Raw genomic sequence first — 23,454 nt, forward strand, 5'->3', positions numbered from 1 at the left:
GGGGCAGCGGTCAGGACCACCCGCCTCTCCCGCCCGCTCTGTGTACCACTGCTCCCACGGTTCCGATTCCTGGGCAGAGAGCACTGGCCACTCGCTGTGCCTTGCTGCAGCAGAGCAGTTCCCCACCAGTGCTGGGGTCTCAACAGGGCACATGGACGGAGCCTGGTCACTGGCAAGCAGCAGCTCTGCCCTCCCCAAACTCACCTCGTGCCCCACAGCCAGGGCCTGCCTGGGGCTGGGCAGCCCTGGGGCACACCGGCACGGTTCCACCGGGCGCACGCAGAGCTCCGGGCCAGCTGCCGCGGGGGCGTGTGGGTGCAAGCGCGGGCAGGGCAGCCTGGCAGGCAGATGGATAGCAGCTCCGCTTCAATTCTGCATCCCTTTTCTCCCAGACAAACCCCGTCAGATTTTCATAAATCAAAGCGCCACACTGTTTAATAAAAATTTATTGACTTACAAGTGATTATTTATCAAAAGGCCATTAATAGCAGCTCCGGGAATGATGTGCTACTGGGTGGTGCGTGGAGACTAATAGCAAATCAATGCCAGCATCCGGGCAGAATGCATATGAGGGCCCCTGGCCCCAGCAGGCTGCATGGCTCCTGCAACTGGAGCCAGCAGCCCCTACCCCACGGGCCACCCAGCACCCCCCCTAGTTATTTATCGCTTACAAATGAAATGATCGATACTTTTAATCTAGAGCTAAATTTATTAACTTTCCCATCGGAGAGAGACATATTGACTGGGGGCATGGGGAGGGGGAGCTGAGGAGAGATGGATGTATGCCTCCTAACCTGTCCAGCCAGGTCCCTGCCTGCTGTGGAGCATCCCGGCAGCAGCAGGGCTGCCAAGGACGGTCCCTAAGCATGGTGGAGTGGTTGGCAGTCCAGCAGAGCTGGCAGAGGCAGGCAGGGAGCTGCACATCACCACGGTATCTGTGACAAGGGCCTGGGGGTGCCCAGAGGTGCAGAGGGTGCTGCTACAGGCATCAGAGTGTGCACGAGACCTGCCCTGGGGAGAGACACCCTCCACCACTAACCCCCCCCCCCCCAGCCCCCTGGCCATGCTTGCAGAGGCTGCAGAGTGGTGTTTGCACAGTGTCAGAGACAAAAGCGCTGGGTGCACAAACCTGGCGGAAGGGAAGGGTGTGGGTGAGTGCATAGGCACAGGCTGGGGAAAGGTGAAGGAGAGCCTGGCAACCCTGCCCAGGTTGGGGGTGGGGTGGGGTGGGCGAAAACAGGTGGGCGGCAATGCCCACGTCCCCAGCCCAGTGCCACATCCCTGGCTCCAGCTTAGCACGTGGGGAAGGGGCACCCACAGGACCCCGGCAGCACAGCACTGTCTGGGCACCCAATGGTGCTGGGGCAGGGCACACGCCAGAGCCAGCTGCACCATGGCATGGCAGGGACAAGGTGAGTCCAAACAGCACCTGGAGCAAGGGATACTTTGCAAGTCTTGGGGTGAGAGCAGCAACGCTCAGTCAGCCAGAACTGGGGCCAGAGGCAGAGGCTTCCAGGGCTGCTGTGGAGGGCAACCATAGCTTTTTGCAGACACACACCCACTCAGACATCCCCCCCCCCCCCCACACGCACACACAGAGAGTTGGGTAAAACGAGGTAAACTAAAATGCTGGTGAATAGACTCTTAATGCCATAATAAACTAATGGAAGAGAGGTCCTGTGTCACCACACTGTCTGTCAGTAACAAGCAGTTGGTTTGTGTTCCATTGGTGGCACAGGAGCACAAGCAATACGCTTCAGCCCTGTAGATGTTGCATCTCCTTGGCTTCAGCTGCTTTTGTTTTGTTATCTTAGGTGGAAAGGAAAAGATATCAGGCTTTGCTTCTTTTTTTACCCCCTTGATAAATTGCCATAGGTGAAGTTGGGCAGAGGAGACTAAGAAATTGGGGGAACAGTGAAAAGCATGGGGCCAGTAAGGGTGTCTCCATCACCAAACAAGACCAGCCTGATTGTCTTGGGGAGGCTGGATGTTAATGGTGATCAGGTGTAACAGATCACTGATAATTGAATGGTTGTGTAGGTAATGTGTCCATGTGTGTATATGCATAAAGGATCATATTTTGCGCTATGAAAAGCAAAGATAAATTAATTCAGTATTGAAATATTTCCCATAACTGTATGTTAACAGATCATACACTATTAAGTGTAGCTTTACATCACTGTGAGTAAAGCTGTTCCCTCACAGGTATTGTACTGGGAACGGTTTAGTTTGTTTGTGCATAAGTTGATGGTCCCGGGGTAGGTGGAAAATAGCGCACCATGGAAAACGGGGTTCTTCAGCTATGAGGATTAGTTGTGCATTCCCTGCTGGCACCCCGTCTGCGTGCGGATAAGGATGACCTAACTGACCCGAAAGGTTTTGAAGCCACTAACAACGTGAAGCAGCGAGGCCACATAGAACTGAACAATGTAAGTCAGGGTTAGTGCGTCACGTCTCTTGGGAGAGGTTAGGGGAGTTTCTGGACTCTCTTTCCGTTGGCTTCTTTTCTGTCTCTCTTTCTTCATATAATTGTGTTTTACCCAAATGAAAACAAGCAGGAAGTAAACTACCTGAATCCATGTTGGTGGCTACTGCAGGGAAATTCAAATTTAGGGACACAACACAGAACAGCTGTTCTGATCTGGAGGGGTAGCAGATGCCCTCCCCCACCAACCAACACCTGGGGTACGAAGGAGGCACTTAGGTATCACCTTCTCTAGCGCTCGAGAAAATGCAAGCAGGCTTCTGTAGGCAGCAGTGAAACAGCACTTGCTTCTAAGAGCAGGCAGAGGACCCAATGAAAGGGCTGAAGTTTGTAGGAACATAAGGAAAATTGGAAAGTACACGGGATGAGTGCTCAAACGCAAGTTGTTTTACTGAATAATATACTTGCAGAGCTGAAAGGGAAAGGAGTGCAACCTCCAGCACAAGATTTCAGCTTCCTTCCAACAAGATGAGATTATGCATGTGCACATTGGTGTTTAACAGGGTCAGATCCCAGTTTCCCTCAGGAGACAGTTGAAAGGGGATCTCCTGTCCCAGCCATGGAGCCTCAGACTCTCCTGCTCACCCTGGGCTCCCCACCCCAGCACATATGGATTCCTCAAGAGCCCCACCTGCCACACCAGTGACAACTGCCTGGCATCTTGCAGTTCCAGGGGATAGAGGGAGGCTTCCAAGGAGGATGATCCTCATCACTTGAAGAACCCCAGCAAAGAGGCTGTTACTCAGACACTGGAGAAGCCTGGGTCAGGCTCTGACAGGAGGGTGGCGAAAGGAAAAGGCTTCTCCTTTTGGAAGTAAAGCTGGAAATGGCCTGAGAGACCACATACAGCTCCTAAGGGGTTTATGCTGCAGACGCGAGAGGCACAGGCTCACAAAGACTCCCTTGGTTGTCAAGGCAGCTAATTTCAGTGCAGCTCACCAGTCTCTGTGCCGTGGGAGACTTGTGACTGACACACATGCACATCAACACACCGGTCCTCCCCCTGGGCCTGTAAACACCATACTGAAGCGTATGACACGGTAAGTGTTTCATTTAATATCGCCCCTGCAAGGGGCTTCACTGTAACAGTAACAAGAAGGCATCTTTGCCAAGAGCTGCCCAGGGCCTACAGACTCTAGGCAGTAATAGTGCCTCTTGGAAAGAACAGCCAGAGGATGAAGGAGCAAGTCCAAGCAGCTCTGGAGTAGCCAAAGTCCAAAGATTCGGAGCTGCTCCAGACAAGCCCTGGCTCGTGCTGGCGGCAGAGGGCTCCGATCAGGCCCGGCGGGCTCAGGAGCGGCTCCGGTCTTCATGGTTGCCTACAATCATTTTGCTGTAGAGTTTCTGTTGCTCCTCCTTGAATGTGTCTTTCACCTTCTCCCTCTTCAGTCCTCCATCCCTGGGGAGAGAGTCATATCATCAGAGGAGCTGCAGGCACACACCGTCCGAAACTTCAGCTGGGGCTGCTCAGAGCAGGTCAGAGCTCCTGCAACAGCCAGACAGCTACACTTGCACCTTATGTTGCCAGGGCACACTGCAGACCAACTGCCACCAAGGGGAGTTACTGTCACACCGTCTCTGCCAGGAGCTGCACCCCTGGCCCTGCGCTGTGCTCAACGTGGCAGCTCTGTCAGAAGTGTGAGCTGCTCTCATACAACTACAGTAGACTGCCTGCAGAGTCCCTCTGCCTCTCAGGCTCTGAAGATCTCAGTGCTTGAAAAAGCAACTTCCCAAACTCGCTGAGCTGCATCAAGTCAGAACCAGGGCATTTCAGCACGAGCTGAAATTACAGAATGAAGTTCTGGTGCCCAACACACAGAGCAGAAGCAAAGACTTTGGTCCCTGCTACGGAAGAGTAGTTTTGGAGGTCACAGGCAAGATTTATCTCCGTTTCTCCATAGGCCTACTCTGCCCTTAACTCTACACCGCAGGAACACGGAACCCTTGCGCGAGGAAGAGAAAAGCCTGCCTGGACTCACCAGAGCAGATCCACAAGGCCCCCCTGCCTGGCAATGGCTGACTTCACTCGATTGGCAAAGTGGACAGCGTCCTCTTCGGGCTGTGGCAACAAAACACTGTTCAGCAGGAGCAAAGAGCCCAACAGGCAGCAGATCAGATAGGCAAGGTTCACCTTACTTACCTGCCTGGTCATTGGGGGCAAGTACCAGACACTGCAGACAATGGCCCAACTGGTCATCATCCTAAGGAGGTAGGTTACCATGCCATACTTGCTGCTGTTCCAAAAGGCATCTCCAAACTGCGGGTCATACTACAGAGGCAGAAGAGCTCATGAAAGACAGGCAGTGGTTCCACCCTCCCTGAAGCTCCAAGTTCCATCCCAAGCCCAGCTATAGGCCAGCCCTTCCAGAGCACCATATGGAGTGATCTCAGCTTCCCCATGCCCTCAGATCAGGCTGTTGACCCAGCAGTGCCAAGAGTGGGCTGCCAAGACTGAGCTCTCATGCAGAAAGCTACAAGTGCTGCAGTGTTTGGCTTCTCATACCTTGATGGCTACAGGATATACTGTGGCTCCAATTTCAAAGCTCCCCTTTTTGAACATCATCACAGACGTGTTGTTGATGCAGGTTCCTGTAAGAGGCAAGTACAATCTTCTCAACTTCCCTTTGCAAGTCAGTTCAGAAGTCCAAGCTATACACCTAACGGCTAGGGCTGCAGACACCCAGCAACTGCCCCCTAACACTCCCTCCAAACCCTGTTCTCTGTGTGCATAGGATGTGTCACCAGCACATCATATATCTGACTTCCACATTCTGGGTTCAGTCAGCTCTAAAGATGCAATGTCCCCTGTGTCTCAGTGAAGGGTCTCAAAGCCCTTGGCTGCATAAGAAGGGAAGGAACAGAGATGCAGTGCTGTCCCAAAGTGCCTTCTCCACCAGGTGCTTGTCTGGCCTTGCTCCACAACTCACCTTCCGGAAAGATAAGAATAGGCAGCTTGCTCTTGTCCTGAACATGCTCTGTAAGCCTGAAGAGAAGAGTGTCACCAATCAGCACAGGGCACAGACGCTATCACTAGCAATCCACACAGCGTACAGTCCTTATCCTGCAGTCACTGGGCACTATCTGGGTGCCAGCAACAGTCTCCCAACACCCACCAGGCAAGGCGGGGTCCCCGCTCAAGGGAGGTGGGCAGTCGTTCCCCTTTCCCAGCCTCCAGTCCTCCCCCTGCAGCAACTCTCACACCTTTTCGCGACGAGGTGACGATCTTTGACCTCAGAGCGTTCAAACCAGACGTGGGGGCAAGCTTTCACCATGGCTCTTTGTATCACACCCATAAGCCCTCCGTGGATCTGACCCACCTGAACAGGGCAAGAAGACACAAGTTACAAGACCTGGGGACACACAGAAGGCCAAGGCAGCTCCTATCTTCACAGCCAAGATGAGGTTCATCTGTCTACCCCTGCCCTGGAAAGGCTGAGAGGAAAAGTCCCAGGCTCTGCCTGGAAGGACACATGCAGCAAGGCCGACGCGCTTTCCACATTGCAGGAGGTGCAGCTGGGGAAGCGCCTTGCTAAGCCATGGAGAGCAAAGCCCAGCGCTCTACTTGCAAAGCAGTGCCCAGAGACCCCTGGTGCTCCGAGTGCCAGGCCACAACGAGAAACGCACACGTAGCGGGGTATCTGCGCAGGGGGTCTGAGAGTGCCAGGGAAAAGTAGCTCTGCACGCTTAAAAGCCTCTCGCTGCCTCCTCCCTGTCCCACATAATACGCTGCTCCCACCACAGGCGGCCAGGCCCTGGAGGGCAGAGCTGGGGCTGGGCGCAGACCTTACCATCGCGTAGTAGCCATCACTGGCCAGGATGATCACGTCAATAGGAGATGTGTGGTTGGCCACGCAGATGCCTCCATTTCGGGGTCTGTTTTCTCTAAATGCAAAACGAAGGCACAGATGAGGACAGAGGAAGGAGGCGCGAGGCCTGCACGAGGCACAGCACGGAGCGGCCGGTGGGAAGGGCCTCCTGCAGCAGACGCTGTCTCCTTACCGGTCGTGGTAGGTGATGATGGCTGTGAGGGCACGCACGCAGATCCGGTAACACATCAGGTGGACATGCTTGCTCAGGAACTCCTTACACCTGCAGTGCAGGACAGAGACCATCACCTCCCAGTTCCACAGTCTCCCCTGTGACAGTGCCACTCGGTCCGGCTGCCCCAGGCCATGAGATCCAATGACACTCCCCATCTCTCCCACAGGAACACATCACATCCTGGGTTTTGCCGTCAGCTTATGACCACTAATTCTTAACTCATGAGGATGAAACTCTGGCCTTTGCTCTCTTCTGTTCTTACTCCTTTTGGAGCCCAGGGCTGAGCACTCTGCCAGGGGCTTAGCGCTCACACCAAGGCCCTTGTTTAAAATTCTGCTCCTGAGAGGCTACAGATGCCAGGACCACCTGCCTTGTCTGCAGCAGGCAGAACAGACAGGCCTTGCAGTAAAACCTCAGGATTACCAGGTCTCAAACTGCACAGGGGGTCCCCATCCCCTTTTCCCTCAAAGACGAACTCACCTTCCATTTGGCAAATATCCCACCACTGTAGTACCAGTCACCAACAAGCTGATGCCAGTAAACGCCAGGGCTATCCTGCAGAAAGAGGGAAGCTACACACTAGAAAAACCAGGCCACAGGCCCTAATCAGCAAGTAGTCTGTCTCTCCTGATAATGCTGAAAAGGGTCTGTGGGGCTTGGAGACCAGTCGCACTTGCTGCAGCCGGAACAGCCACCAGCACCGTCCCGGCAGACAGGCTCCCGCAGCGGCACTCACCGGAGGGGCAGAAGGAAGCAGTAGCGGATGAGCACACCCAGTCCCCAGAGTACAGTGAGGCGCAGGCTGATATACTGGAAGTTGTAGTTGGTCCTGCTAAGCAGGTTCCAGGACTCCAGCTCTTCAGCTGAGAACCTCTTGGTCACTTCATCATCCATGATGGTCTCAATGCCCTTGCGGCAGAAATAGAAGATATCCGAGAGCTCAAACTCAGGGGTGTCCAGGGCTTTGCCACTGCCACTCCGGCGGATCTCCTTGATCTCCTCTTCCAGTGATGTTGGCTCCTTTGCAATGATACCTGCAACATACAGCAGGCACCTCTGAGCAAAGCGCAACTTGCCTGCTCAAAGAGAGCTGAGAGCTGGGGCCCTTGATGACCCATCCTCCACAGGGCCCCCTTCCTTTCTCCAGTCCAGACAGACACAAACCAGTCCTCCCAGCTGTGTAGAAACGAAACATTCCCTGGGTGCTTCCCTTCCTCACAAAACGGGCCTCTCTGTAGCTCCCTCCAATCCATCTACACAGAAGAGGCTTCCCAGCATACCTGAGCTGCTCAGAGACACCACGTTTACCCCATCTCCCATAAAGGATTTTGCACTTCATATATAGGCATGCAGGGCAGGATCTTACCATTGACATAGGGCTTGTATAAGGGATGGTTCTTCTCCTTGGCACCACGCTCTATTCTCAGTGTTGCCCACTGCAAGAGACACAGGTGACAACAAGATTCGCACGGCCTGTAGCTCCACTTCATATTACCCATGTTTTACAGTCAACCTCCAGGGAAGATCATGGCTAAGGGGAGAAGATGGGGCTAAGGCAGGAGGTGAAAGCAGAACTGAAAGCGTGAGTGATGAACACAAGTGAACTGAGGTGGAACAGAGACTGGCCTGGGAGGAACATTTTTACAGCAGAGATCTGCCTGCAACAGGACAAGAGGACTGGTGGGGAAGTGACGAGCACTAGTGTAGCGCAGCTACGATGCGCACGTTTTGTGTGCCGTTCGGCACAACGGAGCCTCAGCAGGAAGCAGGCACTGCCAGAGGGAAAAAGAGTGCTCAGTGGTGAGATGGCACAGCGAGGTTTTCTGCAGCCTCCGTGTCTTGTAGGCTCTGCTGCACCTGGCACGTGGTTGCCATGGCACAGCCTTTGGGTGGACAGTGCATCCTGCTGGGGTGGTCCACAGCGCAGGAAGCGGATCATGGGACTGGTGCTATTTTTCAACCCTCATTTCTTCCAAGCTCAAAGCAGAGACTGTGCTTTTAGGCTGCTGCTAAAACAGCAGGCTGATGTCGGGATGGGATCCTTCCCTCCTTGATTCAGCTGAGATCTACTGCTGCTTCTCAGCGCATCAGTCAGTCCAAGACAGCAGCAGCAAGCACCTTCGGACAGCTCTATGCCCAGACTACGTGTTACCCACAGAAACCTCTTTCAGCTAATTCTCAAAGACACCAGCAAAAACTGCAGGCTGGATTTCTGGCCAGTCTTCCCACCTGCCCTCCAAGTAACCCTCTCAGCCTTACGCTCTTCTGCATTGTACAGGCCTGGGAGAACCAGCTTCTCAAGGAGCACTTGCATACAATATGCTTACTGTTCCAGGCTAGCTGCTTCATCAGGGATCTGTGGAGAAGGGGAAGCCACTGGGAACTCCTGGCATCTCGATCTCAGCCCTCTCAGCCCACGCCAGCATCAGATTAGGACATGGGAATGCTAATTGCATATGGAGTGTCCGGTTCACCTAGCAGCCTCCTCTGCCAGCAGAAGGAACTGCAGGATTGCAGAAGATTGTCTAGACACTGCCATCCCAGGAGAAGTCAGAAGAGTAGCTCTGACCCAGGAGGAGCTGGGCAGCCTATGGAGAAGGCATTCCTCACAAGACCCAGCAGGTCTCCCTCACCAGCAAGAAAGCTGTGCAGTTGCCACCCCAGGCCCCGCAGCTCTGGCTGTGTCCCACAAGTGCCAGACTCAAGAGCTGCCCCTCTGGGTGAGATTTGCAACACTGGCCTCTAAAACTGGGAAAATCTTTTGGGTAAATAACACTCTCCAAAAATACGACTCTGAATGACCAAATCTAGTGAGTGAATTTTCCACCAAATCTGTGAGCAGTTCTGCCAGAGCGCTGCTCTCTCCCACCACAAAGATTCTTCAATAAAAGCTCAAATAGGCTTCAAAGTCTTTTCAGAAAAATAGTTTCCAAATTAAACACCAAAAGAGGTGTTGAGATTAAATATTCCTGAATTGCAGAAAGAAAAAAAAAAACAAAAACAAGGTGAAAAGTTCCACTTTGGATAAACCAAACTTACTAATTTTTTCTTCCAGTTCAGTCACCCAACTTGAAGTCAGGTCTTCAGATGTCTGTGTTAACAAAGCAACTCACAAAGCCCAGGGTCTTCACATGCACACTTCAGGCTTTTGGGAGGACTCAGAGTTTAAAGACCTGAACATTGCAAGCTCCAGGACTGCTTTCCCAAGCCAGCCACTACAGAGATATCCCTGGGGAAGACGAGCCCTGTTCAAACAGCAGTAGCTGTACTGTAAACCCTTTAGCAGTTTGAACTCCACGTTTAAGAGCCTAAACCTCCCTACCAAGCACAGGGCACCCCTTTTCCTTTTGCTTGGGCTGCCAGGGTAGAGTGGCGTAGGCTTTATCTACTAGGAGTTTGGCAAAAATTCTGGTCTCACCAGGGACTTGCTTCAAGGAGAGGTGTTGGCTGTGAGACAGCCCACAAAATTAGTCTGCCAAAGGCAGGCAAGGGAACAGCATGACTCCAAGTTGGAAAATTCCACTTGGCCTCCGCATTCCAAGAGGGTCAGCAAGAGCTGCTGGTCATCCTCAGAGGCTGCAGGTCCAGACATGGATGCTGGGCTCAGCAGATAAGCAGGAGGCATTCCGGGACAGAAGGATGTTGAGAGCTCTGGGTTCTGGCCACAGACCACTCAGGGCTCACAGTACAGGAAGTCCCACCTTACCTGCTGCTTTTGATTCATCCAAACATGTCCTGGAGAGGAGAAACCCGCTGACTGCAGCCCTCGTCCCTCCCCATTACACCCGACACCCGTTTTGGCTTCTTTCCGCATCGAACTGTAACAGCACCGTGCCTTGCCTGGGACGTTAGCCCATCCAAGCACGCACCCCCTCTCAGCAATCTGCCAATCCAACTGCACTACTGCGGCCACGCTATCCTACTACTTTACTTGAAGACTTACTGGATTAATTACAGGGAAAAAACAGCCCACAAACAGAGGTCTAGGAAACTGCATTTGGCTGAAATGACCCAAACAGGTCATCTGGCACCAGGATACGTCACAAGCAAACCAACCTCCCACCCTAGTCATCTGCAAGGCTCTGCTGAGGGGCAAAAGCCTCTCTTCCTAGCAAAACCCTGCTTGACGAGACCCATGTAAACACACAGAAAATTCTGAAAACAACTTACCTGAAAAATCTTTAATAATGTTTTCATGTAAACCTTGCGGATGCCAAAGGAGACTCCAAAAATTGCTGGCACAATGATGAAAACCAGAAGCAGAGTGAAGAGGACAGTTATGGAAATCCCCAAGAGATTAACAACCAGGCTGTCAAAGGGGAGCAGGAGGAACATGGTGAAGGGCCCAGGCAAGGCTGGTGCCCTGCGGCCAGAGAGAAGGGCTGCCCGCAGCGATTAACCAGTCCTCCTGTTATTCAGCAACAGTCTCACACGTGCAGCGAGTCCGCAGCCTGCTCACAGACCCCATTCCAAAGTTCACATCCTTTTTGGGCTCTGCGAGAGAGGGGATGCAACAGGATCAGGGAGAGTAGTTGGGAAAACAAGTAAACAGTCTGCCAGGAGTCCAGGTGAGTTCAGACAGCGTGGGCTGAAGAGCTCAAAGAAGACGGAACACGTGCACAGGTTCCTCCATGGGCGTGCGGTGGGCACTGCAGTGAAACAACTGTGTGAACGGATATCCTCCCAAGATGCTGCTGAGCAAGTCCTGCTGTGGGGCAGCTTGTGAAGAAGCTGGCAGCAGAATCCCCTTCTGGCTGCTGAGAGCATGCAGAGTCTCTTCACAGGGACAAGGTGGAGTCCATCCCTGAGCCTGCATTGGAGGAGATCGAGGGAGTTGGCACTTGCAGGAGCCTACCGTACGTGGAGCTATTGTTGTTCCTTCCGTGAGGACACAGGCGCTAGCACAGATCCTCGCATGACACCTGGAACAAGTTTAATTCTGGATGGCTCTGGCATCCACTCACGCTGAAGAGTCGTTACAGACATGAATGAAGCCTGTGTCCCTGGAAAGCTCTTCAAACAGCGAGTTGGCTTCTTGGCAGACGAGGCACTCACATGCCACCAGCACTAGCGGAGGAAAGAGAAATCGAAGTCAGGCAAGTCATGCAGCTCAGAGAGACGTCAACTCACAGAGGGTGGCAGGAGGCCAGGGACAGTGGGCTCTGAAACCTGGAAGGCAGTGCTTAGGCAGAGGTCACATCACGCAGAGCAGCTCCTGAGACACAGCAGACCGGGACTGGCATTCCACCTACTGCCTGGCCCTGTCACAGACTTGGCAATCACCTCCTGCTGCCACTTGTCCTGTGTTTTCATACCATCCACACCTCAGATTGAGGAGACTCGTCCAGAACCACGCCTAGAGCACAGGACGCTGCAATCAGGTCCCAAGTACAGGAAAGGAGCCAATGGAGTGACAGAAAATCCTTCCTCGTGACAAAGGCGTTATCATCTCTCTCATTTCAGAGGCATCCGAGAGCACTAAGCCAGCCAGGTACCCAGATTCCTGGGAAGGAATCACTTCCTCTACTCCGGTACACGCATCTCAGCCCTCGGTCACACAGCACAGCTTTACAAACAGTTCAGGACAGGAAGTTAGCCCAAGGGGAGAATTATTGCGGATGATTAGCCAAAGTGGAACTTGTTGGGGCACGGGATCAGGCAAAGGTCAAACACCTGCCACGACAGCCCTTCCGGGGCAGGACACCCTCCGCAGCATGGGTATGCACGAGACCAACTGAGGCTAGCAAAGAGAGACGAGTCTGCTCAGGGAAGACTTCCCTCTGGATACCACCTTCACCTGGCTACGGAGCGTCACCCCGAGGACGGGATTTAACAGGTACCCGACAAGCACACAGGTGTAGAGGAGCGGCTGGAAAGATCCTCTTGTTCCCCTGTACAGTGTGTTCCAGCTGCTGGCTTAGCACTGCTATACCAGTAACGCTAAGAATATTGTCAGTGCTTCAAGGGAACGTGCATGCCTGCATAAACCATGTCCTGGGAAAGACAGCTATGCAGCCAGCCATGTAACTGCCCATTATGCCAGAGCTGTCACCCATCAGAACCAGGGCTCGTGCTGGCAAACTGGTCAGACCAGCCACCAGCCGCTGCGCTGAGAGGGGCTGTTACTGCGTTTCTTCACTGTCACCCAGCTGTGGCCGGTCAGGGCAGGCCACGCACCAGGCAGCGCACACAGCCAGCAGCCACGTGTAACGAATCCTGTGCAAGCACGGCAGCCCTGCCTGCTGGCCACCACCGCTGGGGCTCACGCCAGCACGATGCTGCTGACACCCCGCGGCTGGCAGGACGCCTGTCGGGCCCCGCAGCTGTACCGCCCCAGGGCACAGGCAGAACCCGGCTGCGGGCACCGCGGCCCGGCGGGTACAGCGATCGCATCCCGCACCGCCTGCCCCCGGGCAGCAGCGTCGGGTCGGCACCCGGTGGCTGCGGTGAGCCGCTTCCATGCGAACCGCAGGTACGCGTGACAGCGCACCGGCGGCTGGGCGCGGCTGCGGGGAGACCGGGGGCGGCTCAGCTTTATTCACCGGGAGCACGGCACGGCGCAGCGCACCGGGACGCGGCCGGCCCGCGAGCGCGGCGAAGCAGCGTAGGGCCGAGGGTCGGCCCGGCGGCCTTCGGCCTCGGCGTGTGCGGGAGGCTCCGCGGGAAACGCGACGGGAGCTCCCGCCGCGGGCTGCCGTGCCGGGGAGGGCCGGGCGGGGACGGCAGGCTCCGCTCCTCCGCCCCGGGCCGAGCGGCGGGGGCCGGGCCGTGGCACCAGGGGGCGGGGGCGCCACGGCGCAGCCGCGCGGTGGGCCGGGCCGGGCGACATCACACCGGGCGCGGGGAGGCGCTGCGGCGCGGCCCGCACCACGGCGGGGAGGCCGCGCTCCTCGAGGCGGGCGCCGGTTAACGGTCCGCGGCCGGGCCGGGCCCCGCCCCGGCGCCCCCGACCCCACCGTGCGCAGCGGGCGGGCGGTGGCCCGAGGCCCGTGCGGGGAGACGGGGAAGGGGTGGGGGGCGCCGCGCCGGGCCGGGCCGGGCCGGTAACGCACTCACCTGCCGCCACTGCCGCCAGGCCCCGGGTCCGCCCCCGCCCCGCGCCGTGCGCGCCTCCGCCCCGCGCTGCGTGCGTTGACATCAGCGCGCCGCCCGCGGGGCCGCGCCCGCAGCAGCGCACCGGCGCCTCGCGCCGCCGGCAGAGGGCGCGCGCCCGCCTCCCCGCGCGGCCGCGGCGCGAACGGAGGCGGAGGCCGGACACGGCTCGCGAAGCGCCGTCACTTTATTAACTCCGCGTTACAGCACCGCCGCCCGCAGGCACCCCCGCCGCCCGCCCGCCCCGGTAGCCTGCGCGCTCGGTCGCCCCCGCGGTGAGCCGTCCCAGGGAGCGCGGCTCGGGGAGCGCCCGTAGCCGGAGGCCGGCCGGGCAGCGGGCCCCGCCGGTGGCTGCCGCCACGCCGCTGTCGCAGCCCGGGAGCGCGAGCTGCGCTGAGGCCCTCGGCGGAGCGGGGGTGCGCACCCCCTCCGCGGTAGCTCCGCACAAGGCACTTGGGCAGCACCGGGCCCCCGCAGCTCACATGGCGGGCTCCCACCCGAAGCAGCTGACCGACACCGACGGGGTCCGCGGGCACGGCCGTTCCTTTGTCACTCCCCTACTCTCACAGTAGCGTTGCCTCGAGAACCTACGGGCAGAAGTTACACCGAGCAGCAGCTCCCAGCTTCCATGGCAGGAGCCAGCAGCGAAGAAGTTTCTGCAGAGACCGGCAGCTGCTCATACAGCAGCGGGCCAGGCACACGGAGGAGCTAAAAAAAAGCTGTGAGCAGCATCTTCTGCAGCTGACCCCTCCCCAAAGACCCTTGTACCACAATCAGGACGTGGAAGGGACCTACACCTCTCCAAGCACTGCTTTCCTACCAATAAGGAGCCTGGGTCTCTGAGCGCCGCCAGGTCTGCAGGTGAGAAAGGACCAGGGCGGCAGCCCGAGAGGTGCCAAGATGCTCCCAGGCCCCGTTGGCACTCTTCACGGCATGGGAGGGAGAGCGGATCATGCCCACATGGCAGATCTTGTAGTTCCTCCCGTGGTTGTTGTCCCAGTGGGTCTTCTGTCTGCACTGGAAGGAGATGCAGAACTCTGTGGCCCTGCGGGAGATGGATGACTTGGGCAGGGCAAGCTCAAAAGAGAAGGTGTCTGTGTCGGTCGAGCCGTATGTGCTATGCATATACTGGCAGGAGACATCCTGGAAGCTCTTCCAGCCATCGAAGGTAATGCGGACCATCACTTTCTTCTCATACTCAATGTTTCTGACTTTCACTGTCCCTGACAGGGCATGGTCCTGGATCAGGCAGTTCTCCAGGCAGACAAGGTTGCTGTGTAGGCGGCTGCGGAAAGTCATGTAGTCCGCTGAGGGCTGTGGGAAGTCCAGCACATACCTGCACACTTCTGGGCGTAAGTCCCGCAGCCTAGGTCGGAAGCAGGCAAGGTCAGACAGGGCATGCTGCAAGTCACAGAGGTCCTCCTCAATCTTTGAGAAGAAGCGGACAGCCGTCAGCGAGAGCCCCTTTGTGTCAGCAAACACGACTCTCTTCTTCTTCTGGCCCTTGGAGCTCTTGGTGCTCTCTCGTGGCTCAGGCTCGGGTTCTGCGCTCGGCTTCTGGTTGAGACAGGATCGGAGGGGTTTGCGCCCCCGGTTGCCCCGCAGCTCTTCATAGGAGTTCAGCAGCTTGCGGATGGGGGGCGAGTGGCTCAGGCAGAGCCGCACGGCCAGGTCCACGGGCATAGCTGGGGGGGTGATGGCCCGCGCGCTACACATCTGGAAAAGCCCAGAGGCGAAGAGGGGGTCAGGCGGCGTGCCCCTGGCTGCCGGGCCTCCAGCCCAGGCGAACGCCCCCCCTTGCCTCCGCCCGCCCCCACCCCGCGCTCACTCGCCGCAGCTCATCGCATCCCGCCCGGTGCGCTCCCGCTGCCGGCGGCTCCGCGCCCTCAATGGAGCCGTGGGAGTGCCGGCGGCCGGGACACTCTGCGGCCGCGGCGGCAGCCAATCAGCGCCGGAGACACGCCCCGATCGGCCAATAGGGGCCGGGGCTGCCCCGCCCCGCCGGGCGGAGCACGCGCCTCCGGCCGGCCCCGCTCCGCTCCGCCCCGGCCGTGCCCGCCGGCCCCGCGCGTCCCGGGCACCGAGGGGGCGGCACCGCAAAGGCCCTCCCGAGCGAGGCCGATTAACGAGGGTCGGACTGGCGAGGCCCCCGAGGGAAGGTGGCACAGAGACCGAGCCAGCCCAGCGAGCTGGCTACCGGAGACCATCCTCTCTCTGCCCGGTAACGCTCCTGGCTGCGCTCTGCCCGGGAGCCCAGCTTCCTGCTGCTGAGCTCCGCTACGGAGTGCGCTAACAAGAGGGGCAGCCCGGAAGAAGCTCCTAATGCCAGAAAAACTCGAGCGCTTTTAGAAGTTCAACGTTTAATGAAGTATCAGCGCCCGGAGGAAGCTACAGGAAGAAGAGCGTGTTCCTCTCACACGGGCTTTAGTGGTGGGAGGTTTGAACTGGTTTTATACATGCTTTTTCAAGGGGTTGTCCGAAGACAGCTATTTCCAGGGTGTCTAAGCACAAAGAAAATCCCAGACTCAAGGCTCATTCTCTATCAAAAGTTATTCTATCTCAGAAATTTCTTACCCCAGTTCCTCGCCCTGAAAAAGAAATTCACTCACACCCGAGCAGGCAAGAAACACTGTGGCCTGACATCTACGTTCAAAATACCTTCACTGTTTAGCTCACATGTGACTCCTTGACAGAAAAGACTGTCGCCTAAATCAGATCACCCCTGCCCTGTACTACCTGCTAATCTCTCCAGAGCTGTCTAGCCATTTATGTTAAGCAGCCCTGACTGTTCCTGCTGACAGCACAGATTTTCATCAGCTCATGACACAACCTAGCTATCAGTATTTATACATGGCTTTCCATGGCCACCGTGTCCGAATGTCTCCAGCGCAAAGCAAGGTACCTCTTGCAAGGTGGCCAGAAGCAAGCTTGAACCCAGCACTTGGCTGGCAAAAATCTGCAGGACAGCCCTGGCATCAGTCAGCAAAAACATCCAAAAAAGCCAAAGTCAAAGCAGCACCATCCCCTAGGGGGACGTGTGGCACTTGTGTCCCTGGTGTCCAGACACTCCTGCCTGGGGAGGAGCAGGACAGTGATCTTTGTGGGTGACCAGGAGCCAGATGCACTCGTCTGGCCGGGCCTGCGGGAGCTGAAGGCGTCTGCAGTTGGCCAGTGCTGCTGGGTACCAGCCCCCAGCATCGGAGCAGATCTGCCTGCTGTGCCTAGGCCAGACCTCCTGCTGTCACCACGCAGCCGATGTGCTGCACCAGAAGCCTCGAGCAGAAGGCCTGGCTGGTGACCGTGCTCACTCCCCATTTCTGAGGCCAGCCTCGGAGACAGACGCACAACATCCTTCCACAGAGGTCAGCCGGAGGATCAGCTCTGGAGTACTCACCCCTAGAAGGTTTAACCATGGCTGCAGCTGCCCGAGTTACAAACCCAAGTGACATCTCCTGAGGTTATGTCAGCAAACTGCCCCCCCTTTTCTCTGAACTAAGGGCTCTTGCACATGGTCTCACAAGTTGTCTGCTTTTGAACCTATAAACACTTGAAACTTTTCCAGCAGAATTTCCAGTTGTTTCCCCCATACATACAACAGTTTGTGTAGGTAGTTATTGCTACTAAGGAATAATCATCCTCACTGAATCATGTGTTATTTATTTGAAATTATTTTCTTGCAGACAGTCAGGAAAAAAGAAATAGAACCACCTTTGGATTACTTTTTTCTAGACGGGACTTTCAGAGGAACAACTCCCTTAATACCAGCTCTAACACAGGCTGCATTTCTCAATTCTAGGAAAGCTGCTGTCACTCAGAAGCACAGCAGCGTAGGCCAGGGTTAACCAGGGCAGAGGAAGAGAAAGCTCACAGAAAAATACCAGGGACAGGTTTTCCACACTCCACCTTTCACCCACGACGGGCCTAAGGGAAGACAGTCCCCCTGTGTTGTGACGGGTGCCACAGCAGACAGCCCCAGTACTCACAAGCACAGATGCCCTCCAGCACATACAATGCAGGCGATGAGTCAATTTTCAGCAGTTTCTTTCTGAGAACCATCCTTTCTTCACATCCTCTCAGGCTGACAGTGCGTTTCCTCCCCATTTCAGTGACTTGGGGGAGTTGACACAGACAGGAAAGAGTCTTCCTAGCAATGAAACCACTTGCCCCACATTTCTTCTGCACGCAGCAGAGCAGATCCGGCTCAGGCTGGGAAATCACAGCTCACCATCAGTGCCCTCCTTGCGACCTCCTTCACCATCACCTACTTTGCCTTTAGAGCTAATCATTCCGTAAACCCAAGCTATCTCCACCTTGGAGGGAGCAGAAAACAAAGGATGCATCTGAACTCAAGCCTTACAGCTGACCCCATGGATGCTGGAAAAGCAGCTCCCACTCTGCACATTCTCTTCCCGAGGCACAGATTAAGGTAGATGGACTGCTGGGTCTTTTCCTTCATCTATAAGTATAAACCAAAAGCATCACTTCCTTGACAAAGTTGTGGATGCTTCCCCTAACACAGACAGAACAGAGGCACAGTGTTAGCAGTAAGGCAATATCCAGTCCTAGAAGTGTCCCAGTATTCAGTCATGGAAGGACACGAAAAGCAGAGAGCCAAAACTGAATCTTACTATGAGCCTGACCGATTTGAGTCTGCTAGCCATATTCAAAAATCCTGCACAGCTTGTGATGATGTTGCCATGTGCCAGCTGTCAGACTCCAGAGCGGAGCTGTAGTGAAGGCACTCTGGAAACAATCAGATCAATTTAAGATTCAGCTGCTAGAAGAGGACAGGCGCCCCTTATGCTCACATTGCTGCAGCCACGTGAGATGGACAATTGTTCAGTCAAAGTTAATTGGGCCAAGGAGAAAGTCTGCTAGACGTGCCACCTAGACATCCTGCAAGCAGCTCTTCTATAGCACGCTTCTGCAGCAGGAGATTAGCGACGACTTTGGCTGGGCGTTTCAGTCACCTCTGTGAAGCTGCCTGGGCTGTAGACATGGGCAGGGCACAATCCACAGGCCTTCCTGGGGGGCTGTGCAGAGGTATGTGCTACTGATTCCTAAGGATTAAACCCAGCCTCCTCTTAACGTCTATACTTAAAAGAATCTTCTTTACCTAACTGGATTCATTAGGAACACTATAAACCACACATGCAAAGCCACTCACAATGCAAGATGCACTGTGTCACCCCCCACCTGGCAGAGGAAGGGGAGTGTCAGAGGAGCACCAGGCTGTTTCTCACACAGATCACCATGCAGGGAAGACCCTGCCCTGAAGGAACATGAGCCACTGTCTGTCCACGCACCTGACAGGCACTGAGCTGAGGTAGCACAGGACACCCTGGCTTCTCCTCCAACTAGAAGAGGCATGCACGGCTCAACAGAGCCAGAGGAGCTTTTCCTCCATGTGACCAGCACAAAGGAATTGCTTGTCCCCCTTGCCCCAGCAGCTGTTTCAGCAGAAGGGAGTCTAACAGCTTCTACCCTCACAACCGCAGTCAGAAGCTCTACCAGAACTCTTCACTCTGTGGAGGGAAGGTCTTCAGATCACACATAGCAGAAAGTTGCTTTCTCCTGAGCCTGTGATTATAGTTGTTATGTCTGAGTGAAACTGGCTGCCGCTGGTCTTAAGTAAGAGCATCCCAGCAGCTACACACTGAAACTTTCCAGAAAATGCCCTCTGACTCGTCACTTCGCGTTTGTTCTATTGATCCAAGTCTCCCTGCAGAGGGAGATGAACGTTCTGCTGCAGAAATCAAATACAGAGCATCAACCTGATAGGAAGCAGCACAAATAACACACAAAACATAGAAGGTGAGGCAAAACTAAGACTCCTATTCTCATCCTGCAGCAAGAGGCAGTTCTGGGAAAGCTCTGCCAGCCTTGTGTTCCAATATCTTTCTAAGCAACACAAAGGCACCACCAGCCCTCACAAGCTTACAAAATTCCTCCCAGCTCTTCCACAGTGCTCAGTTGCTGATCATGCAGACCATCCTGTACAAGGGCCTTACGTGCTCTGGAGTTCACTGACCAAAGCAGCCTTGAGCTTGAGGATTAGCTGTAAAAGTGGTGTAACCTCCCTGAAGTCAGCCAGTTCAAAGAAGCAGGTTGGAAAAGCAGTGAGGCCTCTCACTCCCTTTGCTGCACTTGATCTACATGCAGAATTTCAAGAGGTGAAATAGCAGCACTTAAACCCAGGATCTGCTCTGGTGTCAGCTTTACACAAAGCCTGTGCATGCAGGAGAATCAGACTGAAAAAACAAATTTTACATGGGCAGTATGAAGATCCCATGGCTCTGGCACAAACACCCTGAGCATGAACTAGTCCTTAATGTGTTCCAAATCCCTCCTGCTCCTTCTTCAAGAACGAAGATTTGCTCTGCCAGCAAATACCTTAATGTGTGGTGGGTTTTTGCTCAAAGGGTCATGCGGCAAAGATGGTGCAGAAGTATCTCCCTGGTTCACCTCAGAGCAGTTGGCCACTTGCACAACAGCCAGGGTTGCACAGACCCTGTGACGAGATCAAAGCTGATGGGTGAAGGTGGAGTTTACATAGCTGGTTGCCACACCATTCAGTCAGTTTCCACCCAACAGCCTAATTTAAAGAACAGTGCTAAACTGGAACAGGAATGAACACACAGCTGCAGGTTTAAAAAGAAAGTACCCTGCTATTTACAAAGGCTGTGTTCACCTTTGAGGATAGATGTGCTCTGCCCACACCTGCTCTCAAACCAGCCTGGGATCCTGAGGCAGTAGCTACACTTGTCCCTTCCTCGGGGCTCCAAGGGGATTGTGGCAAGGCTGCTGCAAAGCCTTGCTGGAGGGAGTGCTGTGACACAGGCTGCCCTGGCTCAGGGCACCGACAGGAGTCGGGCTGTGTTCCCGCCATGTCGCAAACAATTACGACTTGGACGAGCTGTGGGGCAACGCGCCCCTCCGCACCAGCGGAGCGACAGATGTCCCGCTGGGTTTTTTCCGTGCTTTCCCACGCTGATACTCCCATCGCGCCGTCCGACCGGGACCCGGACCCGGCCCGGACGGCCCCGCGGCAGCCCCGCCCCGGCGCCACCTGCCGGCCGCGGCACGGGGAGCGGGCACGGGCACGGGCGGCGGCGGGCCTGGCACTGCACTCACCGTTCGCCCCTCAGATGAGCTGCACCGCTCCCGAGGCCACCAGCGGGGCGATGGTCTTGTACCGGATCAGATGCTGCGAGCCCTCCTCCAGGTCGATGGTGTACTCCCTGCCGGAGACAGACGCGGAGCTGAGCCCCTCCTGCTTCATGTCAACCCACAGCACCTCTGTGACGTTGACTTACGTGCACTGCACAGGCAAGCACCCACCCACCTCTGCTCATCCGTCTCTGGCTCCACCAGGATGTTCTCCTGACGCTCCAGCACCCTCAGGAACACAAAAGAGTCCAGGCTGGGCTTCGGAACTGCAGACAACAGATTCAGAGCACAAGCTCAGCACTCACTTATGCCCCTCTGCAGGACGCTGAGCTACAGAGGGGTACGAGGGACAGCAAACTCGTGGCCAGTGAAGGGAACGCTAAACACTTCTGATCAGATGTAGTGTCCACTGCCTCAAGGCCAGCACAGCCCTCAGGCAGCAGCACCAAGGGACGGCAGCATCAAGCCACGTACCACGCAGCAGAGCAGCGTTACGACACTGTCATCAAGTCATCTTTGTTCCTACTGCACGCCGGCTGGAGGACTGGCCCTGACTATTTCGTGCTCCCCACAGCCTTCCCCACACCCTCGCTACTACAATTTTCAGGTTACTCTGGAGTCTGGATGTACTGACCTGCTTTTAGGAGAGACACTTTCTGCAGGTTGGGTGGCATGTGTTTTAGGGCCACGTTTTTCAGGTAAGTCTCTGTGTTTGCCATGTACCTGAAACAAATCATTTGAGGATTTACTGGTTTAATCAAATACAAATTTGCAGGGAGAGTATTGACTCAAAATGCCAGCAAGCAACATCTGATCCCGCAGGCATGGCCAGAGACAAGCCTAGTGGCTTGCCCTTGTACCTGGCTCCATTACCAGAGTGATTTTATTTCAGCTCTTTCTTTGTCCATAAGAAAAGCTCCTGGTAAAACCTGTGATTCTTACTGCAAACCTGTTTAAGGCTAACAGTCTCAAGAACTGTTCAGCATAACACACAGGCGAGTTCCATAACCTATAAAAAGGGAGGGAGATGTACCCAAAACACACTCACTCTTTAGCAAAAGCAAACTCCTCTGGTGACAGAATGGAAGGCTCCCCTTCAGCTCGAGACTTCTCCTTCTCCAGGACATGGGGGAAAAACTTCTCTATCTGATATTGGAACAAAATTTCACAGACTGAAACAGACCTCTTCCAGTAGTTCAGTGCCTACAATCTCCAGAGGCTTTCCCTACAAGCAGTGGTCCACTGCTGTACAGGTGTATGCAGCAGCTGCAGGCGTGCCCACATACCTGCTCCTGAATTAACAGTGGTATGGCCAGCTGGAGTCTCCAAGCTGCACAACCATATGTGTACGTGGCAGGACCCAGGCAGAACGTGCAAGCATCCAATTATGCCATCCTGGGCTTCGATGAGGTAAGAAAACACTCACAGTAACTCTGGGATCCTCCTTCATCACAGCATAAAAGCATGTTCAAGGAATTAATTCCTTTGGGTTGCACTTTGGAGGACACAGAGTGTGCACTTAGTTAAAGTGCCTTGCTGAAACAGGAGGCATTGTATGGGTAAAAATCTCTCCTAAAGTCACCCTTTTTCATCCCCTAGGCAGCACAAGCAAGTACTACCTTCACAAGCCTACATCGCAAGTAGCTGCTGAGCACATAACGGATCCTTTCAATCTCCATGTGGTGAACGCTGACCTTCAAGTCTCCTTTCTTTGCCCGTTTCAGGTTTGCCTCCTGCAAGGAAAAGCAAAGAGAAATTAAATGGTTGAAACGTCAAACAACAAGAAAGAAAGAAAGACAAGTTTTGTACATAGGGCCCACAAAAACAAACTGCAGCTGCTTTTGTGAAACACAAAGCACAGTCTCCTTTTATCTCCCAGCCCCCTCGCCAAGACAAGCTCAAAGAAGGCACTCAGAACAGTCTTCTCTCAGGCACAGAGGAGCAGAGCAGACAATCCTGGCAATGCCAGAGGGACCCAAGCACGTAGCTGCCAAGCCAGGCAACCAGGGCCTGTCTGTGCTACTGCCTTAGCCCAGCAGAACCTACCATGTGGTCCAGCTGCTCCACAACACACTCAACGATCTCAGGTTTGCTCTCCAGCAGCTCTGGGGCAAATTTCTCATTCAGCCAGGCCTGAAAGAAGGCGCACCGTAAGCAGACGTGAGGAGCGCACCTGCTATAGGCCCCAGCCCCCAGAGACACCAGGAGCTGCGGCCCCCACGTCCTCCGGCGGGCCCAGGGGCGCGGCCGCCAGCCGCCCCACACCCCGCCGAGGGCGCCGGGCCCAGCTCTCAGCCCCCCGCCCCGACCTCCCCAGGACCCGGCCCCCCGCCGCTCTCCCCAGCCCACACTACCTGCTCCAGGCTGCGGATGAGCTGCGCCGGGGTGAGCACCAGCTCCTCACTGCCGCCATCGGAGTCCGCCCCCGGTCCCTCACCGCTCGCTGCCGCCATGCCGCCGCCTCCCGCCAACAGCCACGGCCTCTGCGCATGCGCGGCACGGCCACTGCGCAGGCGCGGCGGCGCCTGGATCCGCCCAGTGCGCAGGCGCGCGGCGGGCGGGCGCCTCTCCGGTCACGCCGCGAGGCGGCAGGGCCGCGCCGCCCGGCGCCGTGCTGCGGGCCAGCCGGGCGCTGCCGCAGCGCCGCGCGAACGAGCCCGCTCGCG

General features: G+C 55.7%; 2 protein-coding genes and 1 pseudogene across 3 annotated transcripts; all 3 read right to left on the bottom strand.

Moving 5' to 3' along the window:
* Positions 1-3,537: 3,537 nt before the first annotated feature.
* GPAT4 (glycerol-3-phosphate acyltransferase 4) lies at positions 3,538-10,875 on the bottom strand. Its single transcript, XM_086628052.1, has 12 exons — positions 10,697-10,875; positions 7,893-7,962; positions 7,263-7,560; positions 7,007-7,081; positions 6,485-6,574; positions 6,274-6,367; positions 5,687-5,802; positions 5,413-5,468; positions 4,989-5,074; positions 4,626-4,754; positions 4,465-4,544; positions 3,538-3,884 (listed from the first exon to the last, which is right to left on the bottom strand). The coding sequence occupies exons 1-12, from the start codon at positions 10,859-10,861 to the stop codon at positions 3,776-3,778; spliced, it is 1,368 nt and encodes a 455-aa protein (XP_086484178.1). The 5' UTR covers positions 10,862-10,875; the 3' UTR covers positions 3,538-3,775.
* A 685-nt stretch (positions 10,876-11,560) lies between these two features.
* GINS4 (GINS complex subunit 4) lies at positions 11,561-23,241 on the bottom strand. Of its 2 annotated transcripts, none has more exons than XM_086628053.1 (8): positions 23,143-23,241; positions 22,835-22,921; positions 22,408-22,521; positions 21,837-21,934; positions 21,423-21,511; positions 20,964-21,054; positions 20,753-20,859; positions 11,561-11,593 (listed from the first exon to the last, which is right to left on the bottom strand). In XM_086628053.1, the coding sequence occupies exons 1-7, from the start codon at positions 23,239-23,241 to the stop codon at positions 20,763-20,765; spliced, it is 675 nt and encodes a 224-aa protein (XP_086484179.1). In that variant the 3' UTR covers positions 11,561-11,593; positions 20,753-20,762. The 2 variants fall into 2 exon arrangements, with proteins under 2 accessions (XP_086484179.1, XP_086484180.1); XM_086628054.1 differs by lacking the exon at positions 11,561-11,593 and adding an exon at positions 15,320-15,334.
* On the bottom strand, positions 14,410-15,301 carry LOC104371838 (protein phosphatase 1 regulatory subunit 3C-B pseudogene; annotated as a pseudogene).
* Positions 23,242-23,454: the final 213 nt, after the last annotated feature.

This window comes from Tauraco erythrolophus, chromosome 29, assembly GCF_009769465.1.
Source record: "Tauraco erythrolophus isolate bTauEry1 chromosome 29, bTauEry1.pri, whole genome shotgun sequence".
Classification (NCBI taxonomy): domain Eukaryota; kingdom Metazoa; phylum Chordata; class Aves; order Musophagiformes; family Musophagidae; genus Tauraco; species Tauraco erythrolophus.